This window comes from Paramormyrops kingsleyae, chromosome 14 (genome assembly GCF_048594095.1).
Source record: "Paramormyrops kingsleyae isolate MSU_618 chromosome 14, PKINGS_0.4, whole genome shotgun sequence".
In the NCBI taxonomy this organism is placed as follows: Eukaryota; Metazoa; Chordata; class Actinopteri; order Osteoglossiformes; family Mormyridae; genus Paramormyrops; species Paramormyrops kingsleyae.
In genome coordinates this window covers 29,875,189-29,891,427 of record NC_132810.1, presented here as the reverse complement: position 1 = coordinate 29,891,427, position 16,239 = coordinate 29,875,189, and the positions used below count along the sequence as shown (strand labels likewise).

Here is a 16,239-nt window from a genome sequence, read left to right as displayed (position 1 = left end):
CACCTATGGGCAATTTAGTAGCTCCAATTAGCATGTGTATGGACTGGGGGGGGAACCGGGTTACCAGGAAGAAACCCCACGACAACATGGGGAGAACAAGCAAACTCCAGACACGTAACCCAGGCGGAGACTCAAACCTTGGTCCCAGAGGTGTGAGGCAACAGTGCAACTCCACCACCATGCTGCCTGTTATAACCACACACCAGAGTCCTGCACGGGTCCACTTTTGGAGACCTGCACCCGACCGCACCCGCACAATATGGCACCACACCCGCCCGTGCACCCGTGATTATTTGATAGTTAAATCTGCACCCGCCCGGGCCCGTTAACATTCCGCCCAGCAAGAAGCCTGGAAGAGCAGTTTTGCACACAGAGTATACAGTACCCCCACTGGTATGTGCTAGAGTTGTATGTGTCGAGACCGGTCTCGTATTGTCACAGTCTCGACGGTCTAATGTCTTGGTCTTGTCTTGGTCTCGGATCCCTCGGTCTTGTCTTGGTCTCGCTGTCTTGTCTTGTCTCAGATCGACACGCAACGTAACAATCGATAGTGCAAAATTATTATTATTTCGCCTTTAGTGCCCTTCAAATGCAACCAATCGATAACATACATGAATTTTGTTGTGATTCAGACATTGGCGCTCATCCAATCAAAATACGCGTTATACACGCAAAATAATTGTAGCGATACTTAAATGTTAGATGCAGCGTCACAGTGAGTAGTAAACCTCGTCAGTTAAAGTACTGAAAAAAATGTCAGCGAATTCTTCTGTCATAAAGTTTGCGTTCATAGAACACAGAGAGTTTTTTTGCAGCACAGGTAAAAAAAAAAAAAGCATTCGGCAAAATGCAGATTTTGCAGAGTTTCCTTGACCGAGACAGCCGGGACTACCTCAACCTTCACCAGGCACCTGGAGCGTAAACACCCTGAAAGGTTAGCTAGCCAGTATACCATCTACCCATCTTCAAACTCTTTTACGCTCCCCCAAAATGTCCTCCCGCTCCAGTTAAATTGCTCCAGTCTTGCTTCAATTTGACAAATAATCTGCATGCCTAACAAATGTCACCTTAAACCGAAGCATTATATCATAAAGAAATATGAGCAACAGCAACATTGCCACTCAGATAATATTTATTTTTAAGCAACATATAGGCAACAACGGACACGTTTTGGCAACGGCATTCCACACAAAAATAGGCTTAAAAATAAAGGAATCAGTGGGTTTAATAGTCTAAAGAATATACAGGCTAAGCATCCACGTTTTAAATTCCTGTTTTTTTCTGTTGATGCTGCTTTCTGTTTTCAGCTCTCTATAAAATAAAGTTTCAATGACAGCGTTAAGTTAAATTTTAAAAATCCTATTAGACCTACTTTGAATGACAAAACAAATTTGATTACCGATGCTTACTTTATAGGCTTTTATACTTCAATTTGCTTTATAGACTTGATATACTACAACCATATATAAAACTCGTTTTGCTCTGGCTTCCGCCTGTTCGCGTAGCACACTCATGTTTCTGAGAAAAATGATTCCAAAGTGAATCTTTACTCACTGGAACAGTTTCACCGCATTGTTGTTCTTGCTCTACATTGTTGTCATCTATACGTTTGATAAGAATATTACACTTGTATGATCTACCAGTTTACTTTGTGAAATACTTTGCGAATTCCATCTCGGCCAATTTGTGTAACAGTCTTGATTATTGTACAGATGAATTCTGGGTAGAGCGTTTCCCCAGTCTACACAGTGTTGCCTTGAAAGTCCTCTCAGTCCCTGCATCTTCTGCCCCAGTTGAGAGAGTTTTTAGTAGAGGAGGCATTCTAATGAGACCCCACCGTGCACGGCTAGGCTATAAGATGTTGCAGTCTTTAGTTTTCCTGAAGTGCAATCAATCACTGCTTTAAAATGTGAACTGTTTTCTCTCTCCTCCCTGTTTGACTAAATATATGTGACCATTGACCTTTAAATAACATCTGCATATCACATTGTGTTGACTTAACAGGCCTAATCCATTTCAGGGAAGTTTATATCATACAGTGTCATTTGGCTAGTACTACTACAATGGGACATGATGCAATTTCAAGTTTATAATTGTGTATCTTCAATTTGATGTTACAATTTTATCTACAAATTAAGTATAATTGAAATCAGTTACATATTTCCCATCCCTTAGACAGTTGTTGGAGGTGTTAGCTGTTTTGTCAGATGACTTTGGGACCAGTCAGTACCCGTCATGTCAGTCCTCAACTGCACACAAAAGTTAAGGGAGTCTCGGTCTCGGTCATGGTCTCATCTCGACTTTGTCTTGGTCTTGACTCGGTCTGTCTTGGTCTTGGTCTTGTCTTGGTCTCGATACCCTCTGGTCTTGGTAGTGTCTTGGTCTTGATGTAGGCGGTCTTGACTACAAGTCTAGTATGTGCTGGTAACACTCTATAACGCCACAAACTATGGCATTAAATTAGTGCCAAAACTCGCGCGCATAAAAACCACGCTCACTCGCTCGGCGTTAAATTAGTGCCAAAAGTCGAACCACATGCGTGTGTGCGCTCGCGAGCTTAGTCACGGTTTTTATGCATGCGAGTTTTGGCACTAATTTAACGCCATAACAAACACTCAAACAGCTCCCCACTCGCTAACGTTCTGTAGGAGGGTGACTGGCGAGAAGGATACAAATCAACACAAAACACAACACAAAAAAATTTAACCACAACAATTCCCTACTTCTATTTTATAACAATTACTCCCCCTCTATTCTTCCCCAAAACATAAACAAATACTCGCAATTTCCCCACATGCAAATTACTCCCTACCGCAACGCCTCACGGGAGCATGAGTCCTGTAGTGCCGCTCGCTACAATAGATTGTCTGGCGCAATGTAGTCTAATCAAGGATACTGTGCAGGAACAGTATATCATCCACAGTGTGCCACCATTGTTGCGTTGAATACCGGCATGTAAAAAACCTTCAGTAAGAGAGGGAGTCCCACACGGTACAGACGTGTATGTGAATGTTTGTTGAGGCGATACCCCCAACATACTGAACACACTGTGATGATGACAATTTGTACATGATAGTCTAATACATAGATATTTTCGCTTATATGTCATTTTTGCAGGCTACAATACTGTTTTGATTGACCTGCTACCTGCCCGTGTGTAATGAATTACCCGGCCGCATACCTGCCCGTAAAATTCCAGAACATTAAAATCCACCCGTTTCAGCAACTATCTGCAGGTACCCGACCTGGTGCAGGACTCTGCCCCGTGCTGGACGTGTGAGAAAGGAGCGTGGAATCAGGGTCAGGGAGGTGGAAATTCAGGACACGGGGTTTATTAAGGGAAAAACAACAAAGCGAAGCACAATACGGTAACAACATCAATGACTGGACTGGGGAAACCGGCTTGAACGTGGACTTAAATCCACAAGACTGATAGGAAATAATAAGAAACAGCTGATGACATCGGGATTTCATATGAGGTTAACGAGGAGGGCGTGGCACATGGAAGGATCATATGAGCCGGTCATGACAGAACTCCCCCCCCAAGGCGCGCATTCTGGGTGCGCCTACGGGGAACAAAGAGACGGGACCAGGAACAGGAAACCTGGAAAATAAAACAAGACCATTAACGGGGTACTGGAAACAGGACGGACACACAAAACAGGCACAGGGACAAAAAACAGGGCAACCACTGACAGACCACGGGGAACGCAGACAGGCATAGGGGCACCAAAAAAGGAGACACAAGGGAAACACCAACAGGAGGAACAAAAGGACCAGGAGTGAACATAGGAGACGCAGAGGGACGAGGGGCAGACATAGGTGGCTGGAAGGGAAAGGATGGGGGACAACGAGGAGCCCTAGGGATCCCCAGCAGGTGAGAGGTGGTAGCCGCAGGGGCAGCAGGCGACCATGAGGCTGGAGCTGGAGGGACCCTTGGCGGACACGAGGCAGGAGCAAGAGGGGACCTCGAAGGGGACGAGGAGGCAGACGGCGGAGGTGAGGAGGAAGTCAGAAGGGGACCTTAGTGAAGGTGAGGAGGGAGGGGAAGCCACAGCAGGCGACGGTGCAGCCAACCGACAAGCCAAAGCGGAGGAACCCGCAGGTGACCAATGAGTCGAAGCCGGATGACCCGCAGGCGACCGCTAAGCAGGACCCACAGGGATCGAGGGTAAGCCTGGGGGCAAGGCAGGGCAGGCGGGACCCGACTCCTGCACAGGTGTCCTCTCCCTTTCCGAGAGATCGAAAGGTGGGGACCCGGCCAGGGTCTGCCATTCCAGGGTGGTGGAGTCACTCCCCCAGAGGGGTCCAATGGGGCCATCAGGGAAATCCCAGAGGGTCCCATTCGAGCTCCTCCTCTCCTTCCATCACGGCAGGAGGAGTGGTGGTCTGGCAATCGGGGACCGGAACTGGGGCCAGGGGAGCAGGATCTGGAGCCGGGGGGACTGGATCTGGAGCCGCTGTGGGTGGAGCAAGGATGGGCAGAACAGGAGGGTCTGGAGCTGGGGGGACTGGATCTGGAGCCTCTGTGGGCAAGAAACCTTGCGCGGCAAAGAAGGAGCCAGGGACTGCATCTCAGTAGCATGCGCTGCCCCTTTAAGGACCTTGGGGATCCGCGGGATGGCGTTCCTACACTGACTTGGCCCCTTTGAGAGCCAGGCGAGTCCTGGAAAAGGGGTGAGCTGCAGGCGCTGGTAGCATAGTGGTGGCATCAGGCGCAGGCGAAGCAACAGGCAGACGGGCATTGTGCGCAGGGGACGCAGCAGGCACACGGCCGTCATGCTAGAACACCACCGGGGAGGGCTCCTCCCGACATGCCATATGGGAAACAGCAGAGACAGATACGGAGCCCAGGAAAATATCTTGCTTGTCCTTCTGTCTTCAGTCTCTCCACTTCTTCTTAAGGGCTGACGTTGTGGGGGCAGCAGACAGATCAGGCAAGAACAAAGGTGAGACAGGAGGCATCCCACAGTCCACATGCACCTGCCTCATCATCGCCTCCGCGACTCCGCCTCTCAGCCACCTCCCTCTAGGATGTCCCTTGATTGGCGAGCACAAGCCATTATGGCAGTGTAGTATAGTCCATTGGGTAACATGCTTCCCACTAGGCCTGTGCGATATATCGAGTGGCACGATATGAACAATATTTTTTAATGCATCGTTTGAAAACAAACCTATCACGATATATTAATGTTAAACACTACAAGTGTGTAGTGCGTTATTTCTGCTAATTGGAGCACATCCGGAATGCAGTCATTGCGATTAAACCCTACCTCCTGCTTATCTTAAACAGTAACAACAATGGCTGAGATGGAGGCAGAAACGAGTACGGCTATCAGCGATGATTTAGTGCCAAAAAAGGTACAAATGTGACCTCCGTTATTTGGAAATGGTTTGGCTTTAGACAAAATGATACAGACCAAAAGACTCTTATATGTAAATTTTGTAAGAGAGAAGTAGGAACAAAGAGCGGCAACACCTCGAACCTCTTCAATCATTTGAAAACAAAACACATTACGAAGTACGAAGAATGTATTAAACTTCGCGAGAACTCTGCTCAAAACGCAACGAAAAACATCCCTGCCGCAAAACAAATCACGCTGGCGGCAACGTTCTCTCGTTGCGTACCGTATGAAAAAACAAGCCCCAAATGGAAGGAAATAACAGCTGCAGTAACATACCACATTGCAAAAGATATGGTCCCTGTTGCCACTGTCGAAAAACATGGATTTCAGATTCATCCCAAATATGTAACTCCCAGTCGGAAATACTTTGCCGAAGAAGCGCTGCCCAAAGGACAAAATTCTGAATCAGCTTCAGAACGTTCGCCACTTCTCCACCACATCCGATCTGTGGACTAGTCGTACCATGCAACCATACATGAGCCTAACGGCTCATTTTATTGAAAACTGGGAGATAAGGAGCGTTTGTCTTCAGACAGGATTTATACCAGATGACCATAACGGAGAAACGATTGCGCTGGGGCTCAAAGATGCCCTTAAATCGTGGAAATTAGACGGCGCGCGACAAGTGTGCATTACCACAGATAACACTGCAAATGTGATTAAAGCCGTTGATCTGAACAAATGATGGTGACCCTGCCACCCAGCAACTACTAGACAATGCTTCTTTTTTGGATCCACATTTCAAAAGATCATACATTCCTGAGGAAAAGTATGAAAAGGTCAAACACAGAGTTGTGTCTGAAGTGGAGACCCTTCAACATGATGAGACCAGTGCCCAGCCTGAATTAGCTGGGGAACTTTCAGAAGCAGCTCAAGCATCACCTCCAGCAGCCAAAAAGGAGAAGCGAAGCCTTGGTAGCTTCTTTAAGAGGCAAACATCTTTATCGACATTGTCTGACAGAGATAAAATTGAAGCTGAACTTTCAACCTACCTACAAGCAGCTGAAATTGACACTGAGACAAACATGCATGGTGGAAAGAGCATGAGCCAATCTTTCCAACTCTCAGTCGTCTTGCAAAAAAATATCTCTGCATACAGGCCACTAGTTCACCCTCAGAAAGGGCATTTAGCACAGGTGGCAACATAGTGAACTGCCACAGGGCATCTTTAAAGCCAGAGGCAGTTGACAGACTTGTCTTTCTTGCACAAAATTTGTGAAATTGTTTTACCTGAATGCATGTTCTTGCCACACTTTATTTGTTTACAAAACATAGCTTAAAAAGAGCATATTGAAACATTATTATTATTTTTTTTAGGCAAACCTAGTAAAGTAGATAAAGCATCTACTCCTACGTCACCTAATATTCAGACAATTGGCTTTCTTGCGTAAATGTTTAGATGTGTTTCTTGCATTAATGAATATATTTTGGTTTATGCCTATGATGTAAAGTTGTAAGTTTGCAATTACATGTAAATAACAATATAAATGTGTGGCTTCTTTTTTAAAGTAATAATAGATAGGGAAAAAATATCGTTGCATATCGTATATTGACTTTTGGTCCAAAAATATCGCAATTTGAATTTTGAGCCATATCGCCCAGCCCTACTTCCCACCCAAAATTTCTAATTGCCCCCCCCCCCCAACCTGAACAGTCTAGATCTGGACCTGAAAAGTATTTCAAGGGAATTCAAAACTAGAGAGAAAACACAAAATTATAAAAAAATTAAAAATCTCACCCAAACCTCCCTTAGGGGCTCCATATACCACAGCTGATCTGTAGAAAAAAAACCACAAATACACAAATCATTATCCACAGATATGTATTTTTTATTTATGATGCGTACAATCATATCCACAAAAATTTGGAGTGATTTGTACATGTGAGAAGGGTTTTGCATTTGTATGGATCATGTTTTGCCTATTTGTGGATCATGTTACATATGTGACTTCTCTCTTGTTTGTGGATTTTTGTCCAATTCATACCAAGGCCAATCTGTAGAAAAAAATCACAAATATATCACTATCCAGAAATATGTTATTTGTATTGTATGAAATCATGTCCACAAAAAAAAGCGATTTGAACACCTGAAATTGGTTTTGCACCTTTGTCTATTTGTGGATCACACGACATTTGTGAACTTCTTTTTATTTGCGAATTTTTGTCCAATTTGTACAGCTGTTGATCTGTAGAAAAAATCCAGAAATACGAGGTGCTATCATGAAATATGTATCGTATCGGGATATGGCAAAGCCCTAACTGGAAATACCAAAAGCTTGCAAAATATTAAAATCCTTTTTTTTGTTGTCCTTTGCCATAAAGATAAGTTCAGAAGATAAATGTTGTGCAACATTCAAAAACCAGGATACGTTGTTAGATGAAATTAAGAAAATAAAATGTTATAATTTTTCATTGTTTATAGGGTTGAGTGGTGACCGTCCCTGTGCCCGGTCAGTAAAAGTGGACTCCCCATGTCCCCTGGTCCAAATAACAGCAAGAGACAGTGCTGTGTGGGCCCTCAGTGAACAGAGAGGCATCTTCTACAGGGAGGGACTTAGCAGCTTCTGTCCTGAGGGGGAACGCTGGAAGCATGATGATGTCAGGTATGCTTTTACAATTACGCTATGATGACACATATCCAGTACCAAGTTACAGTGAGTCTGAAACAGGGGAACACCCTGGATGGGATGCCAGTTCATCACAGGGCAAGGCAGGGGGACACCCTGGGCATAAGAACATAAGAACACAAGAAATTTACAAACAAAAGGAGGCCATTCGGCCCATCAAGCTCGTTTGGGGAGAACTTTAATAGCTCAGAGTTCTTAAAATCTTATCTAGCTCTGATTTAAAGGAACGCAGGGTTTTAGCTTGCGCTACACTAGCACGAAGACTATTCCATACTCTACACGCTGTGTAAAGAAGTGCTTCCTCAAATTCATTTTAAAATGTTCTCCTACTAATTTCCACTTATGGCCATCAAAGGCCTTCTGGAAATCTAAGTAGATCACATCATAGGCCTTTTTGTGATTAATTTCTCTTGTAGCTTCCTCAAAGAACTCAAGTAAATTAGTTAAGCAGGATCTACCTCTCCTAAATTCATGTTGGCTATCCCTCAGAATGTTATTTGAATCCAGGTAATCTACCATTTTCACTTGGATTATAGCTTCCATTACTTTTCCCGTTATGCAACTTAAACTGATTGGCCTATAGTTTGCTGGATTACTTCTATCCCCTTTTTTGAATATGGGCGTTATATTAGCATGCTTCCAATCAGAAGATACCACACCAACAGATAAGGATTTCTGGAATAGTAAAGTTAAAGGTTTGCAAATAATATCCCACATCTCTTTAAATTACAGGTAAGATGACATCAGGGCTCTGCGATTTATTTATTTTGAGCTTAGCTAGGCTTTGTACTACATCAGCCTGTTATACATATACAGTGGTACCTCAGAACTCGAATTTAATCAGTTCAGAACTCTGGATCGAATCATAAAAAGTTCGAGTTGTGATCGAATTTTCCCCATAAGAAATAATGGAAAACCAATTAATTGGTTCCCGGCCCCAAAAATTACACCTAAATATGTTTTTTTTTAGCATTTAAGCACAAAATGAACCGGATAAAACAAGAATATACTGTACATATACTGTACTGTACTAAACACATCTAAGCACATTTATCAAAACAGTAAGAAAATAAATTTATCCAAACAATGTGTCCTGCCCCGATCATCCGCTCCTTCCGTGTGCCATGCCCCCTCGTTAACTCCGTGTGTAATCCCCGTGTGATCAGCTGTTTCTGGTTGTTGTCATGCATGAGTCCTCTGTATGTTGTCCGCGTTTCAGTTTGTTTCCCCAGTCCGGCCATTGTATTGTCCGTCTGCGTTTTGCCTGCCTTACTTGTAATTAAACCCCGTATTCCCCGATACCCTGACATCTGCGTCTTTGTCTCCGTTCCGTCCTCGCTCGGCATGACAATATTATTATAATTAAATGTATTAATGCTTTATTATTAATATTAAAATAATGAATAAGAAATCTTTATTTTTAAATGTATTTTATTATATAATAATAATTACTGTTACTGTCTATCATTGTCTAAATGTATTTTTACTGTCTAAATGTATTCAGCTAGTGTAAACATGCATGATGCTATCACAGTGAATGCGAGGCTGAGACTGAATCGTTACCCTTTGTTTCTGCTGAGAGACATGCCACGTGACTCATTTTCCCGCGCGTACAACTTCACGGTTTGACTTCTGAGATTCAGATCGAGTACTAGGTAATTTTTTTCCGAACTGCTTGGTTCGACTTTTAAGAAATTCGAGTTCTAATGAGTTTGAGAACTGAGGTACCACTGTACTTTAAAAAAAATCCCATGCCTTTTCAACAATTTTGCTATTTAATTCCATCCAGTTTATAGTTCCTAGTTTCAGTCTCATACCATCAAGTTAGCCTTCCTAACACTGTATACTTTTGTTTTGGACTTTGCTCTTTGGACACAAATATCAACCTCAAATTTGACCATGCCTTGATCACTACCATCCAGTAGTTCTAAAACCACTAATTTTCCAATCCTATCCTGGTTATTAGAGAAATCAAGATCAAGAAGGGCTTCTCCCCTGATAGGGGTATTAACAAACTGAGTAAAAAAATGATCCTGTCCTAATTCCACCATCTCAAGTTCATTTATAGAAGACCCAAAGACTATGTCCCACTGTATCCCAACTAAATTAAAATCGCCCATAACCACCACATAATTTTTATTACATATAATCCTGATATCGTCATATAACATTCTGCTTTCCTCTGCAGCTATATTAGGTGTTCTATAACAAACACAGACAATTAGGCCATTTGAGTTTTTCGCATCTAGTTTTATCCATACAGCTTCTGTACTTTTATTTTTATAAGTGAGCTCCCTTGCCTGCAAGTTTTCTTTTACGTATACTGCAACACCACCTCCCTTTTTGCCTATCCGGTCTCTACGGAACAACGTGTAACCATCCATATTATATTCTTCTCCATCATTGTCACTCATCCATGTTTTTGTTATTCCTACAATATCGTATGTCTGATGAAATTAAAGTCTCTAAATCATTCATTTTTGTTTCAATACAGACCGCAAAGGGTAGGCCTTTTACAGTGTCCACTTTTAATATTAATTGGGGCTTTCCATCTCTCCCCACCTATATTCTTAATTAACCTCCCTGCCCCCCAGTCCCTAGTTTAGGGTGCAAGTCCATCACTAGGCACAAGGCTGGGGATGCCCTAGATGGGATGCCAGTTCATCACAGGGCACAACACTGAGGTATACCCTGGATGGGATGCCTGTCCATCACAGGGGACACCCTAGATGGGATGCCAGTCCATCACAGGGCACAACCCTGGGGTACACCCTGGATGGGATGCCAGTCCATCACAGGGCAAGGCAGGGGGACATCCTGGGCAGGGTGCCAGTCCATCACAGGGCACAACCCTGAGGTACACCCTGGATGGGATGCCAGTCCATCACAGGGCACAAGGCAGGGGAGACCCTAGATGGGATGCCAGTCCATCACAGGGCACAACCCTGCGGTATACCCTGATGGGATGCCTGTCCTTCACAGGGCACAAGGCAGGGGGCACCCTGGATGGGATGCCAGTCTATCACAGGGCAAGGCAGGGAGTCACCCAGGGCAGGCTTCCAGTCCATCACAGGGCACAACCCTGAGGTACACCCTGGATGGGTGGGGACACCCTAGATGGGGTATGCCAGTCCAAAACAGGGGACATCTACCTATAAATTCACTAGGAATGTGAATCGATTTTAAAAAAAATTACAAATAAATCACACAGCTTTCTGTGACTAATCACGATTTATCACACCTAACATGAAAACCTATGTGTGTTTTTTTCAGTTTTTTTATTGTGCCAAAGGAACATCAGGAAATCATTGTAGTCTTAATCATTAAGTCTTTTGGGAATGTGAATATTAGGAGTTTCACGCCTCCTGTATATTGCACAATTGCCCCATATTGAAAAATTAAATGATGTGTCCAGTTTTGAACCAATATGCAGTGAGATGTATCTCGCAGTTTCTGGTGGCGCCAAAGTGAGCTCAATTTAGTTTTTTGTAGGCACGTCAAACCAAAGCATAATTTACATTAGTAGGGTCAACTATGCTTCTGTAACTCAATTGGTAGTTAACAACGCAAAATGTATGGGTTCAAATCCCATTGTAGCCCTTGTCTCTACTGTAAGACTTTTTGGATAAAAAAAAAATGAACTCTCCATGGCCCCTCCAGACATTTGTATATACCATTAACGTACCTGTTGTTACTGTCACTGGAAAATGGTGGTCAAATGAGAAATACATACAATATAAATATTTAGACCTATAAAACATATGAATCTTATAAATGACAATTTAAAATATGAGTACTGACTTCACTGCTTGTATGTGTTAATCAAAGTTAATAGTAGTAACACTTTGAGTGAGAGTGAGAAGTCCTTCATCCTGCCAGCATGAAGTTCTGCCAAATCATTTGTACAACGTAGAGTTGGGGAATTGCAGGAGTCTCGCACACTGATCAGTAAATAACTCAGATCTATCGTGTTGGGCACTAGAGACACATCAAATATCAGTGGAAAGGCCTGGAAATTTAGGGACCAGCACCACACAAAACTATTTTTTCCCTTGTTTTGCGCATAAAAATGGGGAGGAACTACACTAAAGATAAAGATCACAAAAAACGATGCAGCTTGTTGTATTCTTAAAAGACTTCTAAATCCATTCTCTCCATAATACAGCTGCTCCTTGTTTCAGATCTTGAAGATCTGAAGAAATAAAATTACAGTTATTGTGCACAGTTTATTTTTTTTGCATGAAAGCCTGAGATGTCACGTACAAGCCTCATGCGTCCTTACACAGTAAAATTGAACTCGACTTCTTGCTGCCCTCTTTCTCAGACTTTCAGACTGATTTGAAGCCAGCAATATATCATTAGTCTATAACATTCATCTGCTGTTGGTTGAGCTTCAGAGTTCATGTCCTTTGGCTGTGGCAGCCATGGCAAGAAATGAGCTGCCCTGGTTGTCTGCTTGCTTTTCAGTTTTTTCCCAGTTTACGAGTTAGATGCAATAAGCAAAAAGCCATGACCAATTTATACAGGTTTTTTCTTTTACTTCCATGGGTTAACAGATAAGCCGTCTGATTTAAGCTGATCTGAGGTCCTGATTTTAGGCGCATAAGATCTTGGACCATGTTTGGATGAAGTTCAGCCTATAGCATGCATTTACCTATAACTCTCCTTATTGTAGTACTTATTTTGCATGCCATGGATTGTTCCCCCAAGAGGGAAATGTCCTCTATATGAATGCTGTGTAAGACCACACTCATGGATATCTCTCTGACTGACTGATTGGGTTGTTGCAGATATCCTCCTACATAAACATTCATTATTTCTTTCAGCAGACATGTTCCCTGTTGGGTATTTTGGCTGCCCCATATATTTCAATTATAGCTTCTTTTTAGGAAACCCAAGAGTAAGGGCATTGTTCCACAGCACCAGGTACCGAACTTTTGGTACTTCAAGAAAGTACTGAAAGGACGGTACTTCAAGGTTGATTTTCCACTGGCATAAACTCTGGTACTGGTGTCATGCAGAAAAAGGCATCCCTGCTGTAGAATGCATGCCTGTCTCCGGAGTGCGCACCACTGAAAACAGCGAAAGGAAATCTTTTTTATGCAGTGCGTGCAAATGATTTTCTGTTTTCTATTTGATTAAGTAAATTCATAAAATGTATGTAACATATCACACAACATTGGATTTTGTCAAATTACAGATATACACTCACCTAAAGGATTATTAGGAACACCTGTTCAATTTCTCATTAATGCAATTATCTAATCAACCAATCACATGGAAGTTGCTTCAATGCATTTAGGGGTGTGGTCCTGGTCAAGACAATCTCCTGAACTCCAAACTGAATGTCAGAATGGGAAAGAAAGGTGATTTAAGCAATTTTGAGCGTGGCATGGTTGTTGGTGCCAGACGGGCCGGTCTGAGTATTTCACAATCTGCTCAGTTACTGGGATTTTCACGCACAACCATTTCTAGGGTTTACAAAGAATGGTGTGCAAAGGGAAAAACATCCAGTATGCGGCAGTCCTGTGGGCGAAAATGCCTTGTTGATGCTAGAGGTCAGAGGAGAATGGGCCGACTGATTCAAGCTGATAGAAGAGCAACTTTGACTGAAATAACCACTCGTTACAACCGAGGTATGCAGCAAAGCATTTGTGAAGCCACAACACGCACAACCTTGAGGCGGATGGGCTACAACAGCAGAAGACCCCACCGGGTACCACTCATCTCCACTACAAATAGGAAAAAGAGGCTACAATTTGCACGAGCTCACCAAAATTGGACAGTTGAAGACTGGAAAAATGTTGCCTGGTCTGATGAGTCTCGATTTCTGTTGAGACATTCAAATGGTAGAGTCAGAATTTGGCGTAAACAGAATGAGAACATGGATCCATCATGCCTTGTTACCACTGTGCAGGCTGGTGGTGGTGGTGTAATGGTGTGGGGGATGTTTTCTTGGCACACTTTAGGCCCCTTAGTGCCAATTGGGCATCGTTTAAATGCCACGGCCTACCTGAGCATTGTTTCTGACCATGTCCATCCCTTTATGACCACCATGTACCCATCCTCTGATGGCTACTTCCAGCAGGATAATGCACCATGTTACAAAGCTCGAATCATTTCAAATTGGTTTCTTGAACATGACAATGAGTTCACTGTACTAAAATGGCCCCCACAGTCACCAGATCTCAACCCAATAGAGCATCTTTGGGATGTGGTGGAACGGGAGCTTCGTACCCTGGATGTGCATCCCACAAATCTCCATCAACTGCAAGATGCTATCCTATCAATATGGGCCAACATTTCTAAAGAATGCTTTCAGCACCTTGTTGAATCAATGCCACGTAGAATTAAGGCAGTTCTGGAGGCGAAAGGTACGGTGGCCGAGAGAGCTCAACGCGCTGCAACTTCAGGAAACACATGCAAACAGAAAAAAACCATGCTGCAACTTCAGAAAACACATGCAAACATAAAAAACCACAACAAATTAAAAAACGTCTCCATCAGTTTGACAACATAGGCGCTGCAAATATGGAAACGCGCTGCAAACACACGAACGCGCTGCAAACACAAAAAACGCGATGCAAACACAAAAAACGCGCTGCAAATAGCAGGGACCACAACGGAAATGTTTCAGGGGGACCTCAAAAAGTGACGAATCCATCTGGGAGCTGATTATTTGTTCATATTACCTCTGGGCACAGCTCAGCGCGTTGTGTTTGCAGCGCGTTTTTTGTGTTTGCAGCGCGTTTCCGTATTTGCAGCGCCTGTGTTGTCAAACTGATGGAGACGTTTTTTAATTTGTTGTGGTTTTTTTCTGTTTGCATGTGTTTTCTGAAGTTGCAGCGCGTTGAGCTCTCTCGGCCACCGTAGAAAGGGGGTCAAACACCATATTAGTATGGTGTTCCTAATAATCCTTTAGGTGAGTGTACATCATACAAACAAATAAAATAGGTTGCAGTTCTGAAAACACTTTGTTACTTAACACTTAAGCTATCACATGCATGTTAATATCGATTCAAAAGTTCAGAACTCAATTTATATATATTTTCATAGGAGATATAGGACAAGATTATATTGTTTATATTGATATAGTTTATGCTGCTTTAAAATTAAACTCATAGAGCTGCCAGTTTGCCTATTTCTCCTCTCCCTGCCTGTCTCTCGCACAACTGTGCCCTGCCTTGCCCCTCTCCCTCTTTGAACACAACCCACCCCTCCCCCTCACTCACAAGTCCTGCATGTAGCAACAACATGGAGACAGACACAAGACAAGCTAGCAAAGAGGAGCTGGGGCCTGTTTCACGAAGCAGGATTACTTGCTTAGCCAGATAACTTGCCAGATTTAAGGTAGTCTGGGCTAAACAGACCTTATTTTCATCAACTTACATTTAGCCCAGACTACCTTAAATCTGGCAAGTTATCTGGCTAAGCAAGTAATCCTGCTTTGTGAAACAGGCCCCTGGTTGGTAAAATAATATATGCCATGTTGGTTGTTTATTTTTGAGCCATTTTTTCATGTTCATGTACAGTTGTCTGTTAATAAAAGTGCCTATGTGAAATTGGGGACATTTGGCTCTCACTTGGTACTGTATTTTTGTTATTACTTTATGGGAAAAATATTGAGATATACAGTGGTACCTTGGTTTGCGAGCATAATTCATTCTACAAACGTGCTTGTAATCCAAAGCACTCGTATATCAAAGCAAATTTTCCCATTAGAAATAATGGAAAATCAGATGATTCATTCCACAACCCGAAAATATTCATATAAAAATGATTAATACAAAATATAAAGTAAAAATACATAAAACAAATTAACCTGCACTTTACCTTGGAAAAGAATCGTGGATGGTGTGAGGGAGATGGGGGCTTTGTGTAATAGTGCTGTTGTTGTGTTTTTGTTTATTAAGGTGATGTGTGCGAGTGAGTGGGTGCATGTGTGGAAGTGAGAGTATTTTTAGGTATTTATTTTAGTAATTTTTAATTTAAGAATTAAATATTTATTATTCACGATGCACTGCAAATTTCGTTGTACATTGTCAATAACAATAAAGCTATTACAATTACAATAGAGAAGAAAAGGTGGGTTATTTTGTGGGACGACTTTCACTATAACTAACGGAATCACTGCTATCTGTTGGCTCACTGGAATCTTTTTCTTTTTGTGCGACTTTAACAAGGAACCTATCCAATGTCAGCTGCTT

At 42.7% G+C, this 16,239-nt stretch overlaps 1 protein-coding gene across 2 annotated transcripts in view; it reads left to right on the top strand.

Moving 5' to 3' along the window:
• The window catches only part of tecpr2 (tectonin beta-propeller repeat containing 2), a 95,465-nt gene that overhangs the window by 44,963 nt on the left and 34,263 nt on the right, over window positions 1-16,239 (top strand). For both annotated transcript variants that reach the window (XM_023799070.2, XM_023799071.2), the window contains one exon: window positions 7,828-8,008. In XM_023799070.2, coding sequence (XP_023654838.2) covers window positions 7,828-8,008 — 181 coding nt within the window. The remainder of the gene's footprint in view (window positions 1-7,827; window positions 8,009-16,239) is intronic.